Below are 21,751 nucleotides of genomic sequence, written 5' to 3'. Positions count from 1 at the left end.
TTTGAGATGATTATGCTGGGATCCATGACTGGCTCTGGAGCTGACCCCAATGCCTACCTTTTACAGTAGGCTCAAAAGCTGTACCTTTTCCCTTGCCCATCATACTTTTGCTTTTTTTAATTTTGCAATTACTTACATGTCTTCTAAAATAGTAGCTTTCCTTTACACAAACACTATTTGAAGGGAACTTTATTAAAAATACAAGCAACAACAGGCCCCTGGTTCATCTCTCCTCTCCAGAAGAAAGCTTGGGCACAAGGAAGCTCCAGCTTCTTAGAAGAGGCGCTCCCCGTCGTTATCCGTCAGAATGTGTAAGATTACGTGTTGCAGGGCACTTTGATTTCCTGAGGAAACGCCATTGGGTGCAGGGCCCTGTCTGCTCCTTTTATGGACGCGAGAATTAAGGCAGCCCAAAGAGGGCAGCGAGTGCGAGAACCAAAGTCTGTAGGCTGACAGAAGTCCTGGGAACCTTGAGGGAGGTAAGGAGCGATCCGACGCAGTGCCCAGGATTAAGAATTTAGTTTCCCAAGCAGCAAAACGCCCCAAAGAGGTGCGCCTGCGTAGTGAGAGCGCTCTGAAAGGCTTGGGGGCGGGGAGGCCTCGGTACGCACGCAGGACGCGAGGCGGAGCCAATGCCGGAGCCTAGCGAGCTGCGCCAGGGGGCGGGGCCGCAGGCGATCCTGGGCGGGGCCTCGAGGCCGGTTTGGAATTTTTGGCGCGAGCTAGCTCCGCGCGCGTTCACGGGCCGTTCCCCTTCTGAGAGAGTGCTTCGTCCCGGTGTTCAGAGGCGCCGCTGCCGCACGCCGGCCTGTCTGGCCTCTGTGAGGCCCTCAGCGGCCTCCGCCGACCCGGAACCTGGGACCTCGCTGCTGCGCCGCGCCCCGCCCCGCCCAGCCTCCGCAGGTGAGCCCACACCCGGGTGAGGGCTCCGGGCCGCGCCGCTCTTCCGCCCGGCGCCCTGCCCCGCGCTCCTGCCGCGCTGCGCCCCGCGACGGCCCTCCGACCTCCCCTCGGTGACCGGTCGCCCCTCTGCAGCAGCCCCACCCTTCCCTGTTTGTCACGGGCCGACTGGGTGACTCCGGGTCAGCGCTGTCGCCCACGCCCCGCCTACTCCCGCGGGCCGCTCTTGGTGGCTGCCTGTCCCTCCCCATTGGAAGTCCTTTTCCCAGCACTGCCTCTCTTTTCCCTCATCTCTCTGGGAAGAGCCCCTTCCGGGTGACAGCCGGTCTACGCAATGGTGTCCCCTCTGCCACGGAGCAATCCAGCAGCAGCGCTGCCCGGGAGGAACTCACAATCTAGCGCTAGAAGGTAGTCAGCAAATGTATCCAGCCCATGAGAGGGTGAGGCCCCTGGAAACGGGGAGGTCACCCTGGCTGGTCAGTGGCGGAGGGCCACTCTGGACTCAGCCAGGACGCCACTACCAACCCTTCTCATCCCATAAAGGCGGTTTGACCAAGCCAGAGGTGTTAAAACATAAATGACGTTGAGGGGCCGGTCTTCCTGGCTGAAGGCAGAAGGTGATGGGTTCCCTGATGCTAGACATGGAGACTGTATGTATGTATGTATGTATGTATGTATGTATATTTTAATGTATGAGTATTTTTGTCTGCGTGTGTGTCTGCGCACCATGTTTGTGCCTGGTGCCTACATAAGCCAGAAAAGGGTGTCAGATCCCCTGAACTGGACTTACAGATGCTTGTGAGCCACTGTGAATGCTGAGAATCAGAACTGGGTCCTCTGGAATGTCAGCAAGTACTCTTAACCTCTGAGCCATCTCTCCTTCCCTCCCTCCCTGCAAAGCTGTGTGTTTAACCAGCATGATCATGGATCCTGTTCTTTCTTTTTCTTCCTTCTTTCCTTCCTTCCTTCCTTCCTTCCTTCCTTCCTTCCTTCCTTCCTTCCTTCCTTTCGTGAGGACCAAAATATAGGTCCCTGACCATGCTAGGACTGTTAAGCACAGGCCATTTGTGCATCTGTGGACTGGGATTCTTGAAGTAAATAGTGCCATAGCAAAAGAGCCCTCCAGCCAAGCCTCTTAAGTTCTTAACCTCACTAGGCTAACCATCGTCCAAGTAATTTGATCTAGCTACCACCCTAGGCTATATGTGGCAAATTTTGATACATTGTTTTTCCCCCTAAAATTGCTTTCAACTTGTTTTTGTTTCAGCTACAACATTGTAGCAACCTGATGCTCCTCTCTTTTCCCATTAGGCACACAAATACTTGAGTATTTGTACCACTGTGCTTGAGTCATTTCAATTACTAACTAAAGCACTGGTTATGATAATAGTTAGCATTTCTGCCAGACACCAGTCTTAAATTCTTCAGCTTTTTGTAAGTCAGTGCAGAATTGCAAGTCCACAAACTCCTGGTGCCAGGTGCTCTTCATAATTCAAAATATCCCAGAGCATATTTAGGGCATGGGGTTATATTAGTAAGTGTGTTGGTATAGCAGTTCCCTAACATAGATAACGCCTGAGCTTGATACCCAAGCACTGCATGAACTGGATGTAGTGGCACGTGCTTGTGATCCTAGCACACTAGAGAAGGTGGCAGGAGGACTCAGCTGTCCTTGGCTGCACAACAACTTTGAAGACAGCCTTTAGACCTTGTCTCTGAAAAACAAAAATATATCTCACATTTGGAAAGCACAGATGTATGATAAGGATGTAGTTCTGCTAGAGTGCTCGCCTAACATGTGCTAGGCCTTTGGTTTATTCCCTACTACCACAAATGAATAATAGCTTTTTTAAAAGGCATCACAAGAAAGCATTTATGTGTAAGACCACTAGTGAGTCTGCAACATTCAAGATCAAACACTACTATTTCTGTCAATGAATGTCAGCAGTGGTGGCTCATGTCTGTAATTCCAGTACTTACAAGACTGAGGCAAGAGGATTGCTGCAAGTTCAAGGTCAGTGTGGGCTTCATAGACTTTTCTCAAAACAAAATAAAAGTATAAATACACACACTGAGTGAGAAGAATGGATGAAGTCAATTTTTTTTTCCTAAATTACTTTTTCATGAAGCTACCCAGTTCTCTATTATATGTTGATAAGACTTCTTTCCTTTTGGGATGTTTGGCACTAACTTTGAAAACAATCCAGCTCTCTGGAGAGTGAGGCAGGAAGTTGTTCAAAGCTAGCTGTCTTGGAAAAAAAAAAAAAACACACAGAACAAGTGGGGGTGGGTTTCTTTTGAGACAGGGTCACTCTATTAGCCCTGGCTATCCTGGAATTTTCTATGTAGATCAAGATGGCTTCAAAAAAATCAGAGCTCCTCCTGTCTCAGCCTCACTGAGTGCTGGGGCTAAAGGTGTGTGCCACTTTGCCCAACTTCAAAAAAAAAAAAAACGATTAAACCATAAATTTCATCTTTTTATGAATGAACTGTTTCTATTACTGTGGATTTGAAGAAACTTTGGAAATTTGGAAGTATAAGTCCTCCAAATTTAGTCTCATGAGTTTGACTTTGGTGGGGTTGGGGGTTTGAACATCCAGTGGATTATAGAATCAGCTCTTTCTAAGTTGTCCTCTGAACTCACAGAGAACTACTTGCCTCTGCCTCCCAGTGTGCTGGGATTAAAGGTGTGTGCCACCATGGCCTGGCATGCTCATTGTTTTCTGTAATGAAGCCAGGTGGGATTCCGATGGGATTGTACTGAATCTGTGGACCAATTTGGAGAGGTTGAACAGGGATTTGTTTTCTGTGCTATACAAAGGCTAAGCTGAAGGTGTCTGAAGGTATTGAAGCTATAGTACATGGTACCATGAGCTGTACTCCAGCCCACAACTTTAAGACCATTGCTATGAACGTGTTTTCCTTTTTATTTAGGCCTTTGTATATGCATGCATCTGGGGCCTTGAAACCATAAGGACCTGCAAAAGGTTGATCTATGTGAGTCAAGAAGGAAATCCCATTCAACACAACTCAGTAGCTCGTGCTGTTTGAAACTTGTAGAGTCTGACACTGGGCAGTCTACTGTAGACATATTTAAGTACAGTACAATTTGGGAAAAGGTTTTCTGCTGAAACACAACCCCCAATACACAAGGAGGCATAATTAGATCAAAATTCTTCTCAGTTCTATAGATAGGCTACTGTGTTATCCTAAGGCCTAGAGAAGGATCTGTTCTCCATCACACAGATGGTGTAGAGGTCATCTGGGCTATTAGCCACCTCTGGTCCTGGTTGTAGGAGCTTGGGGGAGCCAGGTGTAGCCTGGCTATATAGATAGCCCAGGGGTCACCTTGGCTGTTAGACACCTCCATACTCAGCCTTCTGGGCAGAAGAGGTTATACATCTTGTAGTAGGAATAATAAAAACCCAGAGACAGATATTGGGATTCAAGTTGAACATCAGAGAAGCAAAGCAGCCAAACCACCAGAGAGCTCTTACCTCTACCAAGGCTGAAATGGATATTCTGTCCTTATTGTGGCTGGATACTAATTGCCAGGATACAAGACCCTGCTCCTATTTTATGTGCCTTTCTAGTGCTAGGATTAAAGGCATGAGCTCTGCTTCTTTTTTAGACTGATTCACTTTCATGAAGGCTTGGGTGGCGTTGAACTCAGAGATCCATCTGCCTCTGTCTTCTGAGTTGTGGGATTAAAGGTGTTTACCACACCTGCCTGACCTCTATGGCTGACAAGTGTGGCTGGCTTTGCATTGTGAACTTCAGTGGCTTTATTAGCTCGTAAGCAAAGTATCACTACATGTTTTTTCTTTGAATGTTTAACTCTGAGTTCCCTAGTGCTATTTGAGAGAACAAGGACATTTGTGCTCTCAAAACATGCCTGTTTGTTTTGGTTTTGGTAGTAGGGATCAAACCAGGGCCTATCACATGCCAGGAAGGTGCTCTCCCTAATTCAGTTGAGCTACATTTCTTCTTCCTTCTTCTTTTCTACCTTCCTTTTATCCTTCCTTCCTTTCCTTTTTTGAGACAGGATCTCACTATATATGTAGCCCTGGCTGGCCTGGATCTATCTCTGGGTAAACTAGGTTGATCTCAAACTCATAGAGATCCTCTGCCTCCTAAGTGCTGGGATTAAAGGCATGCACTATCATGCCCATTTCTTCCTAGTTTTTTTTTTTTTTTTTTTCTTTAAATAATTTTTTGAGATTTCTTTATTTTATGTGTATGGGTTTATTTATTTTATGTGTATGGTTTTTTTCTGACTCTAGGTCTACATTCTACATGTGGGCAGTGCCCATGGAGGCTAAAAGAGGGTATCAGATTCCCCTGGAAGTGGAGTTACAGGCAGCCATGTGGGTGCTGGGAATCAAACCCAGGTCCTCTGGAAGAGTAGTCAATCCTTTTAACTGCTGAACTATCTCTTTAGCCCCTTCTTCCTTAGTTTTGAGACAAGATCTGAATATATGCTTCAGGCTGACCTCAAATTTGTGAACCTCTTGCCTTTCTAGGCTAGAATTACAGGGCTATACCTTCATGTCCAACCCCAACAACTAAGACGTAAAGCTTTCATTCACTAAAAAAGATATTTATTATTGTTGGGGTTGAGTGTACCATGACACATATGTGATGGTTAGAGGACAACTTTGTGGCAAACATGTTTACCTATTGAGTCATCTTTCAGGTCCTTTTTTTTTTTTTTTTTTTTTTTTTTTTTTTTTGAGCATGGGTCTCATGTAACTCATGCCAGCCTTGAATTCTCTATGTAGCCAAGGATAACCTTGAACTCCTTATTCTCTTGCCTCTGCCTCCCAAATGCTGAGATTATAGGTGACCCTCACTGTGCCTAGCTCCATACACTACCTCATTCCTTACTTTTTTGACAGCATTGTCAGGTATGAACTTCACCCTGTTTCAAAGTCAACTTTTCCTGGAGACAGCCTTAGGACTGTATCACAGCCTGCCTCTACCTCTAGGCAATCTCTCTAAGCTGTGCTGTAGACAGTGATGCGCGCGCGCGCGCACACACACACACACACACACACACACACACACACACACACACACACGGCTGTCCCTGCTACCTAAGGGACAGGACAGAGGTCTCTGGCATTCTTTGCTTGTCTCTTTTAATGTGGACCTCCCTTCCTGTGAATAAGCTGGGGCTTGGACCATGAACTTCTCAGCCTGCTGGGCCTGATGTAGAACCTCTATCTCCTCTGTCAGTGGCACAAGAGAGAGAAGAAAGCCTCTGGTTAGTCTCTCGCTAACAGAAGTCCAGCCTCTGCCCTGTAGAGTTGGTGGGAAGCAGTAATGCTGAGAACCTGCTCTTCCTAGGCAGACACTTTAATTCTGACAGAGAGCTGAGGCAGCAAGAGCCTCACCTTTGGATGTATGCCCACATTGCTGGTGACTCGCAGGTTCTACTCCTTCTCCTGTTCTTACAAGATTTACTAGATTTTCTTTTGTGTTTTATTTTCTGTCTTTAGTATCACATCCAGAGATTAAGATGGTATATAGTTTTCATCTATCTATCTGTTTCTGGGGGAAGTCCACAGTCTCCTCATTTTATATACATATTCTAGAAAGGAGTCAAGTTTTGGAACTTAGAAGTTGTTTTTACTGTGAAATTGGTAATGAGGGATGGCATGATTTTTTTCATCCTAGGACCTTGGGAGAGGCTGCAGAGAAGAAGGCTGAATGGGCAGCTCTAGAGCTGCCTGTCTTATAATTCCCCTGCTAGATATGAGACCCTTAGGGATACAGGCTTATGGTTCTGACTTCATATTATTTATGTCACTTCCAAGGTAAAGGTGGCACAGTGTGCAGGTGTGTGATAGCCTGTTCTCCTTCTCTGCAGGTTCTTGTGGCCCAGACAGCCTTCATGTGGAAAGTAAAACGTGTGTGTGGCAAAGAAGTGGCTCACTTGTGCGCCACAGAATCAAGCACTGTTTAAGTGGACACATTGCTCTGTGCTTTGATCCTCTGGCATTGACTATGTCCATGCCCACCGAGGGCACCCCACCACCCCTAAGTGGTACCCCCATCCCAGTTCCAGCCTACTTCCGACATGCAGAGCCTGGTTTCTCTCTCAAAAGGCCCAGGGGCCTCAGCCGGAGCCTTCCACCTCGGCCCCCTGCCAAGGGGAGCATTCCTATCAGCCGTCTCTTCCCTCCTCGGACCCCAGGCTGGCACCAGCCCCAGCCCCGGAGGGTGTCATTCCTGGGTGAGACCTCAGAGACCCTGCAGAGTCCTGGGTATGACCCGAGCAGGCCAGAGTCCTTCTTTCAGCAGAACTTCCAGAGGCTTAGCCGCCTGGGTCATGGCTCCTATGGAGAGGTCTTCAAGGTAAATGAAGGGTGGTTTCCAGGGCTTTTCTGGGGAACCTCTTTGCCTTGGTGGGATAGTGACCTAGGTATCTTGCTGCCCTTTATTCCTGGACAGCTTGCCTCTCTAGGGCTTACAGCCACCTCCCCAACCCCACCTCCTACTCCCCACCTGCAGGTCAAGCACCTTGAAGACCTGCCTCATGAACACTAGCCCCTTACCCAGATTCTGGCACAGCCTACAGCAGTCCGCTGTTGCCACCTCTCTGCTTGGAGATGGCTGTACTGGGCTCCATGACCAGTTCTATCCAGCCTGGAGTTGACCCCAATGCCTACCTTTTCCCCTAAGCTAGCAGGCTCAAAATCTGTACCCTTTTCCATTAATTTTGTTTAATATGCTATTAATTTTCCATTTATTTATATGTCTTGTAAAACAGTAGCTTCCCTTTGCACAAGCACTTTTTGAGGGCAATTTTATTTAAAATTCAAGTAGCACAGGCCCTTGGGTCATCTTTCCTCTCCAGAGGAAAGCTTGGGCACAACAGAACATACTGCCCCTGTTATTTTGGGTCTAAATTTTTCTCTTAGCACTGACCCTGGTCAGAGGGCATAGTCTGCCCCATCTCCTCTGTTGCTGGGTCTCCAGTGCACTCTCCTGCAATGGACATGAGTCTAGTTCCTTAATGCATGCAGAGATCTTAAGACTGACATGTATTTCCCTACATGGTGAAATCTTAGTAGCATTCGCTGATTGTCTTCTATCCTGCCTCTGGGCCACACCTCCCTTCCAGGTGCGCTCCAAGGAAGATGGCCGACTCTATGCTGTTAAGCGCTCCATGTCACCATTCCGAGGCCCCAAAGATCGGACTCGAAAGCTGGCTGAGGTAGGCGGCCATGAGAAGGTGGGGCAGCATCCACACTGTGTGAGACTGGAGCAGGCCTGGGAGGAGGGCGGCATCCTATACCTGCAGACAGAGCTCTGTGGGCCCAGCCTGCAGCAACACTGTGAAGCATGGGGGGCCAGCCTGCCAGAGGCCCAGGTTTGGGGCTACTTGCGGGACACTCTTCTGGCGCTGGACCACCTACATAGTCAAGGCCTAGTTCACCTCGATGTCAAGCCTGCCAACATCTTCTTGGGGCCCCGAGGCCGCTGCAAGCTGGGTGACTTTGGACTACTGGTGGAGCTGGGTTCAACTGGCGCTGGTGAGGCCCAGGAGGGAGACCCTCGCTACATGGCCCCAGAACTGCTGCAGGGCTCCTACGGGACAGCTGCAGATGTGTTCAGGTGAGGCTGGCATGTGGAGAGGTAATGAAGGGACTGTAAGAGGCCCTTATTGGGGACTGATCAGCAGAAAGGGAGGGACTGCCCCACAGAGGAGCTCTTCCTGGTACTAGGGTAAGAGGGCATTCAGGCCTGGGAGGTGTTTCCTCTGCCCACTAGCTGAGTGGTCTCCAGAGTAAACAACAAACCCTCTAGAGGCCTCTTTACATTGTAGGTTAGCCATCTCTGTCTAGCAGCTCTCTGGCTATGCTCCAACACAGGGAGAATAGGGTGCAATGAGGTTGAGGGACTTGTCAAGCCCACAGTTAGCATCTGGGACTATACTCAGGCCCAGAATTCTGAGTCCACACTGGATACTGCTGCCCTGCCTCAACTGATTATTAGGGTTGGCATCATCATTATGTACAAATAACTTTCCCACAAAGATGCTGCATAGGACTAGGATCTGTGTCACAAAGCTGACTTTGCCTCTCTTTTGCTTCATGCCCTGTCCTAACTAGTCTGGGTCTCACCATCTTGGAAGTGGCCTGCAACATGGAACTGCCTCATGGTGGGGAGGGCTGGCAGCAGCTGCGCCAGGGATACTTGCCCCCTGAGTTCACTGCTGGTGAGTTGGGGCTCAGGAAAAGAGCCAACTACTATCAGCAAGAGGTGGCTAGTAGTAATGACACTGCTGGGCTGAGGGCCTAGTCAATACCTTGGTTCCTGACATGCATGGCTCTGCCTCCTTGGCAGGTCTGTCTGCTGAGCTGCGTTCTGTCCTCACCATGATGTTGGAACCTGATCCCCAGCTGCGAGCCACAGCTGAGGCCCTGCTGGCCCTGCCCATGCTGAGGCAGCCACGTCCCTGGAATGTTCTATGGTATATGGCTGCAGAAGCCCTAAGTCGAGGTTGGGCCCTGTGGCAGGTAAGCCTCTATGATGCTGGTCTGTGCTACCTGTTCCATGCCCAGGGGACCTAGCCAGTCTCCTGAGGCTCCCTTTTGAACTTACTATATAGACCTTGAACTCATCTTCCTACCTCAGCTTCCCAAGTACTGTGATTTTTGTTATAAGGCTTGATTTCTGAGGTTCCCTTTTCCCTTAGGCACTGATCACTCTGCTCTGCTGGCTCTGGCATGGCCTGGCTCATCCTGCCAGTTGGCTGCAGCCTCCAGGCCCACCAGCCACACCGCCTGGCTCTCCACCTTGCAGCCCCCTCCTGGACAGCAGCCTCTCCAGCAGCTGGGATGATGACAGCATAGGGTGGGTGAGAGTCTAGGACATGAGGGTGAAGTGTGTATGTACACCACTATGGTCAATGCTCCATGGAAGGCTCCATGGAGAGGAGGGTGGATGGATCTCTGTCACACCCAGGGAACAAGGACTGGCTCTGTGGATGTGGCTCATGGCCTGTGTGGGCAACTGTGACATTTAGCACAGCTTTATACCAGTCTTAGTACAGGATTGCAGCCCCCATTTCTGTAGAGGCTGCCCCTGTTCAGGGACAAAGTGCTGTCTTCCCCTAGGTGAGTATCTCCCAGAACCTGGTAAATCCCTGTCCTGGGAGGATTCTTTGTCCCAGGTGTCTGTCATTCAAGGGAGAGGGTGTAATTAAGAAACTGCTACAAGGAAGAACCACACACTCTTGGGATCCCTCCCTTTATAGTACTGTTTCCCTCACTCTGAATGTTCTTTGTAACAGAGCAAAATGCTAGAAAAGCTTCATTTAACAAAACTTGACATCTAGCTCATTTGAACCTGAAAAGGGACAGTGATGGCCTCTAAACATGGTCAGATAGGAAGACTTGACAGCTGTCAATGTGTGTGTTTATTTCAATTATTGTCTCCTACCTTTACCAAGCAGAGGTCTGGAACCAGATAGAGTCAGAGCTGGTTTGGTCCTACCCTCCTCAACCCTCAACACCTTGTTTGTGCTGTCCTCTTTCTTGTAGTCCCTCACTCTCCCCAGAGACCATCCTGTCCCGGATCACCAGGAGAACCTCTACCCCTCGAAGCAGGTACACACCAAGGTGAGGAGAGCAAGCCCAGGCCTAGGGCTGGGCACAGTGGGCTTTGGGATCCAAAATCTTATTCTTTTTTCTTATAACCCCAAGGGATGCCCTGGACCTAACTGACATGGACTCCGAGCCTCCTAGAGGTCCCTGCCCCACCTTTGAGCCACGGAACCTCCTCAGTCTGTTTGAGGACTCGTTAGACCCAGCCTGAGCCACAAGTTCAGCCTTGGTGCTTTTAAACCTCTGACCCTCTTTCCTACCTCCTCCCCAAAACTTCTGTATCTAATAAAAGGTAATGAATCTTGGGAGCACCCAAGGTTGTTCATGTGGCAACACAGTACTTCGTGTCCCTTTATTGATGTTGCCTGGGGTTTAGGCTTCTGAGATGATCTGGCTGTGAGGCTATACTCTGCTATAGAATGGCCTTTGGCCAGCAGGCTGGAGCCATACATTGTATAGATTTCCTGAGCAGACACGTTTCTGATCAATCGGTCAGACCATGGTACTGAAGGTGAGTCCTTGCTCCAGTGAGGCCTGAATCCAAAGCCACCAATCCACATCTGTGCCTGTGGCCTAGGGAAAGTAGCAGCTCCTCTCATGTCTGTTGGCCAGGTGATACAAGCAGAACCAATGCCCACTTGGTCCTGAGAAAAGGGCCTGGTCTCCCTGCCCTGCATCCTATATGCAGGAATGACAGGAACGGTAAAATTCTGGCTGCTGAGAGGTTTGGCATGCAGGGCATGGAGGTCAGGAAGCAGGGGCAGAGAAGCTAGTTCAAGAATCCAGGAGGTTTCTTGTGGGAATGGCGAGGCAGGGGCAGTGATTCTGGGCTGGAGGCTTGGTAAGTTGGCAGGACTCAACTGTCAGACACGAATTCAGAGACTCTCAGGTCAAACAGCATAAACTGAAGCCCAAAGAATGATTTCCTTCTAGCCTTCTAGTGAAACGGTACTCTGTAGGGGAGTTGGCAGGGAGAGGAGTAACTAGAATTTGAAGGCCTGGGTACAAGAAGAGGTTAATCCACAGGAAAGAATGAAGTGTGGTCTCCCAGATAGGAAGTCCCATGTCCTGGTTCTTCCAGGGAACCAGCCCCTTGCAGACCAGCAGGAGGAAAGGTGGTGTTATTTGTTCCAGGAAGCTGTGGGCAGGCTGGTTTGGCAGCTAGGAGACAGCTCAGTCTGGGGGACAGGCGTGGTGGGCAGCCCAGAGCAGATCAGGTACAACACCAGCATGTAGCTGGAGAATGGAACCCACACTGAGCAGGTGCATGATCTGGTGGGAGTTGCCCCAGTAGTCAAAGCGGCCAGGTCCCCAACGCTCTGGGAGACGTGCCACATTCACCAGCCCTCCAAGCAATGCCAATGCATCCATGCGCAGGTAGCAGGGCAGGGAGCCTGGAGCCCCTGAGCCCAGCCCTACTCCACGGGCCCCAAACACCAGCAGGCGGGCCCCAGCTTGCCAACCAAAGGCTCGAAGCCGGGCACTGGTAGAGGGAGCAGTGAGGGCTCTCCAGCCGGCCACACCTGACAGTGCAGTATAACCCATCAGGGCAGCTGGACGAAGCCAGGGTCTACAAGCCAGAGTGCAGTGAATGATGGGCAGGGCCCCTGCAGAGAGGAGAGAGAGAGAGGATATCAGTCTAAGCTAGCTGATCTTCCCTACCCAGGATTCCCACCAGTAGCCCTTGCCTCCACCTTCCTGGGGCCCTGGCTCACCAAGAGTGTTGACAAGGCAGACTCCACACATATCCAGGGCAAGGAGCCGGGTATACACAGGACTGCCTCCTTGGTGGCACATGAAGAGGTGATACAGTACAGAGGCTGCAGGGGGGACTAGGCAGGCCACACAATGTGTACCTCCCAGCCAGCCATCCTTACCCAACTGACCCCAGGGCATGGTCATTGGCACCAGCACCAGGAAGCCCAGGAGGGCTAGTCCTAGAAGGGAAGGAGAGTTACCCATTAGACACACTCATCATAAAGAAAAAGCATCTAAAAACAAAGCATCAACTGGGGTTAGGAAGATAGCTCATAGGTAAGGTGCTAAGCCTGACCATCTTAGTTTGATCCTGGATTCCACATGGTAGAAGAGAACCAACTCTCACAATTTGTCTTCTAACCTCTACATGCCTTGGCAGATATATACCCATCAACCCACACACACAGTAAGTTAATAAATAAATATAAAAAATTAAAGTGACCTGATATTAAAAACACAAGAAAGACAAAGCAAGGCAGAGTTCAATGCTACTGCCAGCCCACACAAGGTCTGTGGGCTCCAAACTTTCAGAAGTGCTCCTGTCAGGGCTTACTGCAGGTCTAGAAGTAAGACAATAAGCAGGACTTTGCAGGTGTGGAAACATGCTCTGAGTGACCTGTCCCAGCTGAGCTCAGCAACCAGGCAAAGGGCAAAGGATGACTCCTGAGCTGTCCTGGCTGAGGCTAAGGCCACAGCTCCTCTCTTCCACACAGGAGGACAGACCAGGTCTGCCTATCTGTCCTGGAGTATCCACAGAAGCCTGGAGAAGCATGACCTCAACCTGAATCTGATTAGAACAGAAGGGACACATCTGACTCAGGGTTACTTAACATTGTCAAATGTCCAGGCAGATGGAGACTTTGGGTCATTTTCTTTTTCATAAAGAAAAAAGGCCAGGAAAGGCCAGGACGAAGGGAAGAGGGCTGAAAGAAGCTTATTCTATCTCCACTGAGGGTGTTTTTCAGGAGCTCTGTTCCTTCCAGTGATGGCCTTACTTGGAGATTCTGACCCTTGCCCACAGGCAGTTGGCATTGCCCTAATAGAGGACAAATGCAGGCATCAGCCCCACTCTTGGTGGGGGGTCTGACAATAACGTTTTCCCTCTCCTTCAGAGAAAAGCATAAGTCTAAACCTAACTGGCTCTAGTCCCCTTTCCCAGCGGCTCAAGGACATGCCAGGGCTGTGTCAGCAGAGCTCTAGGGGCCGCAAGGGGAGGGGGGCATCAAGCGGATCCCCAAGGCTACTGTTATGGTGGCGGGGACACTAGGCCACCACGAGGAGGGGCTTGGGCCGGGCAGGGGAGGTCTTCTACTTTCTGACTCCTCCTAGCCAGTGAACACCCATCTCCAGGACCAGTGCTGAAAGGGAGGGTGCCCAGGGCGCAGGATTACCAAGGGGTACTAGGATCCTTACCCCTAGAGCTCAGCGGGATTAAGCTGGCTCCCACTCTGCTCCCCTCTCCTGCCTTGGGGCACTGCAGGAAAAGCAGAAGCTGGCAACGAAGCTTGGGACAATGGCAGCTTTGTCACGGCGGCGCCCGGCCCAACTAGGGCAAGAGCAGCCTAGGACTTGGGGCTCAGGGAGCTGCTACGCTCACAGACAAGGCGGCCGCGAGTGCGGGAAACATGAAGCGGGATGCCGCTCACCTACCGTGTGTATAGATGTTGCCCAGCTCGTTATGCAGGTAGAAGAGGCTGCGCAGGCAGCCTGAGCCGCTGCTGGCCGGCCGGTAGCCAGTCAATACGAACTTATTGAACTGCAGGTGCGGCGGCGAGCTAGCCCAGTCCAGCAGGCGCGGCCCGGAGAGGAACGCCATGGCCTCACGCACTGCGGCCGGCCGGCGACCCTCTGCTCCCAGGATTCCTCCTCAGTGGAGCCGCAGCGCTGGAAAGCTCATCACGATTCACCTCTGGGCTATCCTGTCGCCCTCCGTGGGGTCAGCGGGGGTCCCGGCCCTCTTTCCTTGCGCGCTGCGCACGCGCGAGCTCGACGCCCCCGCAAGGGAAAGGAAGCTGTCAACCCGGCTGCCGGAGCCCCCAGTGCCTCCAATTCCACCGTGGCAAAGCACCGCAGGAAGAGCTCCCGTTGGCCGCAACCGGCAGCCTGGCTTCTCGCCGCAGCCCAGAGGACGGGCGCGGCCGGACGCTGGAGGGGACGCCAGGCTCCACCCCAGCTCCTCGCCCCCGCCGTCTGCCCATGTTTCGCGCGCTGGATTCCTGACGTTCATGTTGCAAGGACCAATGGGCGCGGAGGACAGGGATGCTCCGCCCCGAGACCGCCCAGGTCTTCCCTTTTTAACATATGCGGTTGCAGCCTTCTTTTCATGAGGTGCCTGTTGGCTTGGGACGCGGTGTTCTGGGTTGGACTCCTCAACTGGAGTGGCCTGGCACCTGGCGTCTACCAACATTTCACACCCCAGCTTTCTTAGTGACCTCCAGGTTGCCGCACCTTTGGGTACCCCCAACTCGAGTACCCAGCCTGACTACCCAGGCCTAAGCCCACAGTCAGGCTCTGTCCAAGGTGCTGCTGGCTAAGGCCCCTTCAGATAAGTCCAACGCAACGATGGCTCGCACCCACTTTTGAACGTATACCATCATCCACTGGCCAAATATGTAAGATGTATGACGTACCTGGAGCCCTTGGCGAGGCCCAGCCCTTCCAGCCAGGCTTCTTTGCGCTTGGGTTCCACCCAGCTAACTCCCTATTATCGCCCACAAGGCACACCCTCGGCCAGGCCCAGTACAGGCAAGGAACGGGCAAAAAGGAGGCCAGGGAATAAAGGTCGACTCTTTTCTGTTCTTGCTGGTGCCAGCAAGGAACTTCTTCGGCATAAAACTACCCACAACCAGCTTCCACTTCCTCTCTCAGAAGCAAGCTCACTGTATGAAACACCCAGAACCTTACCTGCAACCCTCCTGCCTACATCCTTATTAACATAGCTCCTCCTTCACACACAAAAAAACTTGCTGAACCTCTACTAAAACAGGCCCTTTATTTTAACTCTCTGGTCAGTCTTTAGATCACTTTTGTTTACCCCTAACTTTCATTGAGGGCAGCAGTCCAGGACCACTCCCAAAAGAGGTGCAAAAACCCTGAAACCAGACACCACCCCTCACATCAAGGTCCAAGGATTAGGGTGTTGGATTCCTTTTGCCTTTTGGATTCAACCATTTGGACCCCAAAGGTCAGACCAAGTTCCCAAGTAGCACTGGATGTTTCCTATCCGATTTTCTGGTCTCCATGAGATGACTAGAGACCGAGCTGCCTTTAAAGGAGCACAAGGAAGAGGTAGGGTGCTGCATAATATCTCAGGTGTCCATCTTGCTGGCAGAAGTTGTGATGGACCCCGGACATCTGGGGTCAGAGAGCAGAGATGAGCGAACGCAAGGAGCTCTGGCTGGAGGCACTCAGGGGCCGGTAGCCCTCAGCCTGAGAGTCCCCTGGGGGACAGGGCAGGGCCACCACTCGGGGCCGGCGATACCACACAGCCCAGCTTCTCCTGGGGCCCCGGGAAGGTCCCAAGGCCAGAGACCCTTTTCCTGGAGCCAGCAGACAGCTCCTAGAGAGGGAGCAGACGTCAGCTGGATCCATACCCAGTCTTGCCTCCACCATCCTGCTCTGCCTGCGAACCCATGTGTAATTCTCCCAAGGCCTCGCCCCCTCAAGAACCCAGGACCTTCCTAGCTTTGTTCCCTCGTCCCAGCTTCCCACCAGAGCCCCCACACCCGAAACATGAGGCATCAGGCGCCCAGTGCAGGGTCTGCCCTCAGGCCCTGCCCCAGCGCCCGCACCGTCGACGCAGCAAACGCAGCAGCGACAGGAGCAGCAGCAGCAGCACGGAGATAGCCATCACGGTGGAGAAGACTCGGGCTGTGGGCACGGGGGGGGGGCGGTGATGAGAACAGGCCTCCGAGGGGCCACTCCCTGATTAGCACCCATCTTGCAAGTCAGCCTCACCCCCTATGGAAGCCTGTGCAGCTCCGGGCTTAGGGCTGCAGCTCACGTTGGCACCATCTGGGTCTCCTGCAGGAGTCTCAGCGGAATCCTTAGGAGATGCACTGTCCACCACTGTGTCCTGCAACCCTGCGGAGAAAGGAATGAGGTGGCCCTGAGTAGGGTTGTGTAAGCTGGGGGGGGGAGAGATGGGGTTGGGGATGGGGGAGTGGGCAGGAGGGCGGGCTCCCTGCTCACCGCGGTAGGTGAGTGCGAAGCCTTGAGCGTGGCCTCGAGCGTCGCTGCGGAAGGTGAGCAATAGTGCAGCAGTGCGCAGGCGCAGAGGCCCAGGCGGTGGCGGGTGGGCGCCGTCGAAGGCCTGGAGCAGGTTGCCTGACGAGGCATCGCGTAGCTCCAGCCGGTCTCGGGAATCGGCCAACTCAAAGAGGCGGAAGGTGAGCTCTAGCACAGCACCCATTTGGCCCAGAACCCAGCTGCAGTTCCGGTCTGGCCCATACTCATCCGGGAAATCCGGGGAATAGATGACACCTGGAGACGCTGTCCAGTTTCCCTGGCATGAGCCTACGGACACTGTGGGCGGGGCAGGTGGTCAAGAACCCGAGGCCATTCAGGCTTTCTTTCCAGCGCAGAGATCCCAGTGTAAAAATTCCCCTTTCCAGCTAGAACTCGTTCCCGCCTCAGTACTGGCACCTGGCATCCAACAGTTGTTTCTTTAAATAGGCCCCGCCTTCAGACCAATCCCTTATCAAGTGCGGGCTTCACAATCAGGTTCAGCCTCATGCCCATTACAGATCCTGCCTTCAATCCTAGTCTCCCTATCTTGTCTGACTCCAACATCAGGCTTCCCCGATTCCACTCCTACTAGGAATGGCACATCAGATCCCATTGAGAGTTCACTCTTCATTTTGGTCCACATCTCACCTTCATAGATGCCCAGTCTCCCATCGCCTCCACACAGCTGGCCTGGGTGGCCAAAACAGATCTGGTCACAGTCGGTGGCAGGGGCTGGACGTCCCCGGGCCAGGTCGCTTTCAGAGCCACAGAAGCAGGCATAACCAGCCTCCACGCCAGCCAGCTGGGAGCACAGACTGGGTGACCCCAAAGGCAGGGATGGCGGGTATGGGTGGAGTAGTGGGGGTGGGAAGTAGGGATTGGTGAGTTTCAGAAGTTAATGTCAAGTTTTGCCACCAGTGTTGGGAACTGGGTAGGGTTGGGAGCTGAGGTCAAGGTCAAGGGTCACTGGTCTGGGCCCAAGGACAGTACCTGGTAGCCCTTCATGCGGCAAAATCGAAGGCACACCTGGACTGTGAGCTTTGTGGAGGTGCCACTGGGACCACTGAGAGCAGGGGGTGCCCCAGAGTCCATGAAGCAGCCCAGGTACCCAGGCACTGTGGAGGAAGCAGAGTCAGAGCCCCACCTGTGAGAGTTAGTGACCCCCGGGCTGGGCTCTTGAGTTCACTCACTGTGACACGTGGGGATGTCACAATAACGCCAGTAGATGCCCTCTTCTGTCTCTGGCACATAGCACCACGGCTGCACATCCCCATCTGGGTTCCTGTGGACAGAGGGAGGTGATGAGGAGCCCACCGCCCTGCCCGAGATGGCCACCATGCTTTAGAGGCCATGCTCCTATCTGGCAGCTCACAGTCTAGGTTTCTTCACCTGCTCCTGTTCCCCAGGGAACAGAGGAAGTTGCCATAAGAGCCTGGTGTTTGACTTGACCTCATGGGAGAATGTTCTGACTTTTCAATTGGTCTTGCCTAAAACGTCAAAGGAGGGCAAGCAGTAAACCCTCAGCTTTGTGGTTGGGCAGAAAGTGGCTCCCTTTCAGTCCCTGGCTGATGTTCCAGAAGAAAGTTCCTCACGTGATGGACTGTAGATGCTGCTCAAGTAACTACAAGAGCCAGTCCAATCATTTCAGGGTTCGAGTCCAACCAGAGCTGGCATCCAAGGGCCCCTTAAGGGTGTAAGACTTTTTCCTGGCCCTGACTGGAGGCTTTGCAAAAACTATCACCTAAGTCTGACATACATTTAGTTCCAAGTTTTTGCGAACCTAGTGAACCTAGTATGAGGTAGGCCCAGCCCCTAAACCTTCCTGAGGGTACTATACCAGGCCAGAGCCGACTTCCCCTCTGCAGGGCCTGCTGCCATCACTGGTCCTGCTTTGCTGACACCTCCATCAGGCTCCTCACCTGCAGAAGTTGTGCGCGCCCAGCCCCCAGCGGCCCTGAGGGTCGCTGGCGCTGCTGTAGCTGTGCTGCTGTGTCTGGTCCCAGAAAAGACAAGGGCGTCCAGCCCCTCGCGGGCCGGTGTAGTTCTGGTGGCCGCGGTAATCAGCGCCATTCACCTGGAAGCATTCGGACAAGCCTGCCCGGCAACCATGGGATCTTGGAGAAGTCTGGATGCTCACTGGGCCTCCTCACTTCTCTACACCCAACTCCTGCCTGGTCCCAGTCAGTATTCCTCAGTTCCCATGCCCTAAGGGGCCTTCGGGCTGCTCAGCTGCTCCATCCACCTGCTCTCCCGCCTCCCCGGTTTTGGGGCCCCAGCCCTGGGCTCAGAAGACTTTGGCCTGGCCGCTGTGCCTAACTCACCTGGATTGTGCAGGCTGCCTGCTGAGGCTTCACGGGGAGGCAGCAACATCGGGAAGAGGAAGAGGAGGTACCGCAGAACAAGTGTCCCCATCTTCCCTCACCAAACAACAATTGCCTAGGCCAGAACACGGCCTGGGACGCCGCCGGGATCGCTCTAGGGTCTCTCAGGTGACCTAACGGGGGCGTTGTCCTCTGATTGTCTGTCCCGGTCTTTCTTTGGTCGATGCTGCCTGTCCGAGACCAGGAAATATCTTCCGGGGATCTCTGCCCGACGGTCGCTCCTCAGGGGTCTCTGGAGAAGGTATGTGGCCAGAGGATGAGCTCAGGCTCGGCTTTCTAGCCCTCGGTCGCGCCTGGACTCCCACACCCACCCCCTATCGAACTGCGCTGGCACCCTGAGTCTCCCTCTTCAAGGTCTCTAAAGCACTGCCTCCTGCCCCGCTTGTGTCCCTATAGGTCCCTCCCCTCTTGCACCCCCCCCGGGAAGACAAGAAACCCCGCCCGGGATTGGAGCGCAGACAGCAGGTCCAGACGCCTCCCACGCCTGTCCCTCGGGACCCCCAGCGTCCCAGCACATGCCTGCCTCCCCACCCCTTTTTCCTCTTTCTTCCAGGGTCGGTGTGAGTTCTATTGGGAGGGTATGGAGGGGGACAGGCCAGTCAGTTTAACAGACCTCTAGAGAACCCTAAAGAGCGTTACAGTACTCCCCCGTGGCTGCACCGAGTCGGACACTGAAGTGCAAGCGCTCACACTCCCATTCAATCCACTCATTCATTGTAAAACGCTCACACGCACATTTTCTCCGAGTCCCCAAGCTCCTCTCTCCCCAGGTCCCGCCGCCGCTGCTGACTTGAGTAAGGAAACGCTACTCCCTGCCCCCGATTGCGAGAGACAGGCAGGAATCGTGGACATTCAGCCCGCGACAGGCAGGGGCAGCTGGTGTCTGGGGAGGAAGGCAGCTGTGCCCCCAGTTCCAGCCCGCCCCCTCTCCCGCTTCCATTTCTTCCACTCCCTAGGACCCCAGCCCAGGCTCTCCGGAGCCTTGCCTGCGGTGGAATTCCCCCAGCGGTGCCCCCCACCTGGCAGGGGAGGGGGAGGGGAGCAGGCCCAGGCAGGCGTGGGGGGAAATTCCCCGCCCCATCCCCCTGAGCCCGACTCCTCTGAGTTCTCTGATCTCTCAGTGCTGCCCCGGGGCTTGGGGGGAGGCCAGCGCAGGTGCGTGGGAGGGCGGGGGTGGGGACCCAGGGAGAGAGACTGAGGGGGTACCCTATGCAGCCCTACCCTGTTCAAGCCTCTTGTCCATCAAACCAGCCTGCCCACCCTTGGGCTAGTATGCCTTGGGACCAGGCTGACCTGGCCCAGCTCTGACAATCCTGGGCTTCCTCCACCTAACACAGGTCCTGAAGCAGATGGAGACGCAAGATTCATAGGGAGGGTTCTAAGAGGCTGAAGCCTGCGTGACAGAGAGCAACAATTAGCTGTGGGAATCTTGCAGCTGTGCTGTTGGCGCCTCATTCCAAGGTTCTTAGGGCCATGACAAGTCACCAGAGGGTAGAGGGGGTCGGGTAGGGAGAGTATTTCAAGGAGATGGATTTGCTGAGGTTGTAGGCTGGTGAGGGGTGCCCCCTTTGGCAGCTCGCTCTGTGACCAAGCTGAGCTCTGGGCTGGGAGTCTCCCTCTTGCACTGACCCCTCCAGAGCCATCCACCTAGCAAGGAAGCCCACCTTCCCTTTCCACCTGAGGGCCAGAAGAAGCTGGAGTCTATGTAGTCTGGACCCCCCACATTTTCTGTGAGGGGTCAGTCCTGTGGAGGAAGAAGTGATTGCACAGGAATGAGTGAACAGACCTCAACACACAGGGCAGGAATCATGGCAGAGTTAGCTGAGGAATGGCTCCTCCCTAGCAGAACCATGGGTCCTAAAAACAACCCTCTACTGTTTGGGGTGGATCTGACCAGTCCTATCATCTGCAAAGGGGCAAGAGAGAGGGAGGTGGTGCTCTGTTAGCAAGCTAGATTCACTGAGATGGGAGTGAGTGGGAAGTGTCCTTGCCACAAATTCCAATCCGGGCTGTTTTGTGGACCATTTGAGAAGAGGGAAAGGCCTCATGCCCTGCACCCCTCAACACACACTTCCCTGACATTCCACACTCCGCACTGTGCAGGCAGCAGCCTGTCAGCATTCCCAAGGCCCTAGGGGAACATTTGCACCTCCCCATTCTGCAGATCTGAGAACTGGGGCTCAGAGGCCCTTGGCAACTGTGGACTCACTAGCTAGTCAGTGTTGGAGCCCAGTTTCAAGCAGAGTATGATCTAGGTGCATGGCATTGACAGTGTTGTCCCTATCCCACACCTAAGTTCTCTGACTCCTCCACAGTACTCTGTCATTATACAGGGACACTTGGTATCTCTTTCAGTGTACTTTTTAGACAGGTCTAGACTAGAGCTTGCCATAATAGACCAAGTTGGACGGAACTCATAGATTCCCCCTGCCTCTGCCTCCTGAGTGCTGGAATTAAAAGTGTGGGCCACATTCCCAGCTCTGTTCTCTTTTTCCTTGACCAGAAGTCCCATTGCCAGCCAGCTGGCCAATGGTGGTGCACACCTTTAATCCCAGCACTCAGGAGGCAGAGATAGGCACATCTGAGTTCCAGGACAACCAAGGCTACACAGAGAAACCCTGTCTCAAAAACAAAAACAAAAAACTAACACACACACACACACACACACACACACACACACACACACACTGCCTTCCCCACATCTCCAGTGAGAGCTGCTATCCCACACCAGTCTCCCCAGGATTACTTTTTCAGAGGCGGGGAAACTAAAGTATGAAGGCGTTAGTTCGGGTCATAGTGCCTAAGACCCTGACCCTGGTGGGCATAGAGTGTATCTCTTGTTCTGTTACTTCCATGAACAGATCTGCA

At 52.9% G+C, this 21,751-nt stretch overlaps 3 protein-coding genes across 4 annotated transcripts; 1 reads left to right on the top strand and 2 right to left on the bottom strand.

Annotated features, from left to right (window-relative positions):
• Positions 1–602: 602 nt before the first annotated feature.
• On the top strand, positions 603–10,852 carry Pkmyt1 (protein kinase, membrane associated tyrosine/threonine 1). Of its 2 annotated transcripts, XM_051181277.1 has the most exons (9): positions 790–903; positions 1,204–1,517; positions 6,773–7,260; positions 8,030–8,523; positions 9,021–9,127; positions 9,256–9,428; positions 9,608–9,765; positions 10,455–10,532; positions 10,617–10,852. In XM_051181277.1, the coding sequence occupies exons 2-9, from the start codon at positions 1,478–1,480 to the stop codon at positions 10,726–10,728; spliced, it is 1,650 nt and encodes a 549-aa protein (XP_051037234.1). In that variant the 5' UTR covers positions 790–903; positions 1,204–1,477; the 3' UTR covers positions 10,729–10,852. The 2 variants fall into 2 exon arrangements, with proteins under 2 accessions (XP_051037233.1, XP_051037234.1); XM_051181276.1 differs by lacking the exon at positions 1,204–1,517 and having other exon boundaries at positions 603–903.
• On the bottom strand, positions 10,313–14,453 carry Paqr4 (progestin and adipoQ receptor family member 4). Its single transcript, XM_051181279.1, has 3 exons — positions 13,926–14,453; positions 12,233–12,454; positions 10,313–12,124 (listed from the first exon to the last, which is right to left on the bottom strand). Exons 1-3 carry the CDS (start codon positions 14,089–14,091, stop codon positions 11,691–11,693), a joined length of 822 nt encoding a protein of 273 aa, XP_051037236.1. The 5' UTR covers positions 14,092–14,453; the 3' UTR covers positions 10,313–11,690.
• Positions 14,454–15,537: 1,084 nt separating this feature from the next.
• On the bottom strand, positions 15,538–18,914 carry Kremen2 (kringle containing transmembrane protein 2). Its single transcript, XM_051179747.1, has 9 exons — positions 18,824–18,914; positions 18,422–18,638; positions 17,693–17,784; positions 17,493–17,617; positions 17,151–17,304; positions 16,467–16,799; positions 16,233–16,358; positions 16,067–16,145; positions 15,538–15,834 (listed from the first exon to the last, which is right to left on the bottom strand). The coding sequence occupies exons 1-9, from the start codon at positions 18,912–18,914 to the stop codon at positions 15,636–15,638; spliced, it is 1,416 nt and encodes a 471-aa protein (XP_051035704.1). The 3' UTR covers positions 15,538–15,635.
• Positions 18,915–21,751: the final 2,837 nt, after the last annotated feature.

The sequence above is a fragment of the Phodopus roborovskii genome, unplaced genomic scaffold (genome assembly GCF_943737965.1).
Source record: "Phodopus roborovskii unplaced genomic scaffold, PHOROB, whole genome shotgun sequence".
Classification (NCBI taxonomy): Eukaryota; Metazoa; Chordata; class Mammalia; order Rodentia; family Cricetidae; genus Phodopus; species Phodopus roborovskii.
The sequence above is the reverse complement of the archived record's forward strand: the minus strand, read 5'-3'. Positions and strand labels throughout refer to the sequence as shown.

Bases quoted from the DNA above. Each gene is read 5' to 3' on its own strand.
- Pkmyt1 (XM_051181276.1), top strand. From the start codon at position 633: ATGCCGGAGCCTAGCGAGCTGCGCCAGGGGGCGGGGCCGCAGGCGATC. The intron at 9,128-9,255 runs GTGAGTTGGGGC...CCTCCTTGGCAG, and splicing joins GCCCCCTGAGTTCACTGCTG to GTCTGTCTGCTGAGCTGCGT. The intron at 10,533-10,616 runs GTGAGGAGAGCA...TATAACCCCAAG, and splicing joins CGAAGCAGGTACACACCAAG to GGATGCCCTGGACCTAACTG.
- Paqr4 (XM_051181279.1), bottom strand. From the start codon at position 14,091: ATGGCGTTCCTCTCCGGGCCGCGCCTGCTGGACTGGGCTAGCTCGCCG. The intron at 12,455-13,925 runs GTAGGTGAGCGG...CTTCCCTTCTAG, and splicing joins GGGCAACATCTATACACACG to GACTAGCCCTCCTGGGCTTC. The intron at 12,125-12,232 runs GTGAGCCAGGGC...TCCTCTCTGCAG, and splicing joins CTGCCTTGTCAACACTCTTG to GGGCCCTGCCCATCATTCAC.
- Kremen2 (XM_051179747.1), bottom strand. From the start codon at position 18,914: ATGGGGACACTTGTTCTGCGGTACCTCCTCTTCCTCTTCCCGATGTTG. The intron at 16,800-17,150 runs GTGAGATGTGGA...CCCCGCCCACAG, and splicing joins GAGACTGGGCATCTATGAAG to TGTCCGTAGGCTCATGCCAG. The intron at 16,359-16,466 runs GTGAGCAGGGAG...CTTTCTCCGCAG, and splicing joins CTTCGCACTCACCTACCGCG to GGTTGCAGGACACAGTGGTG.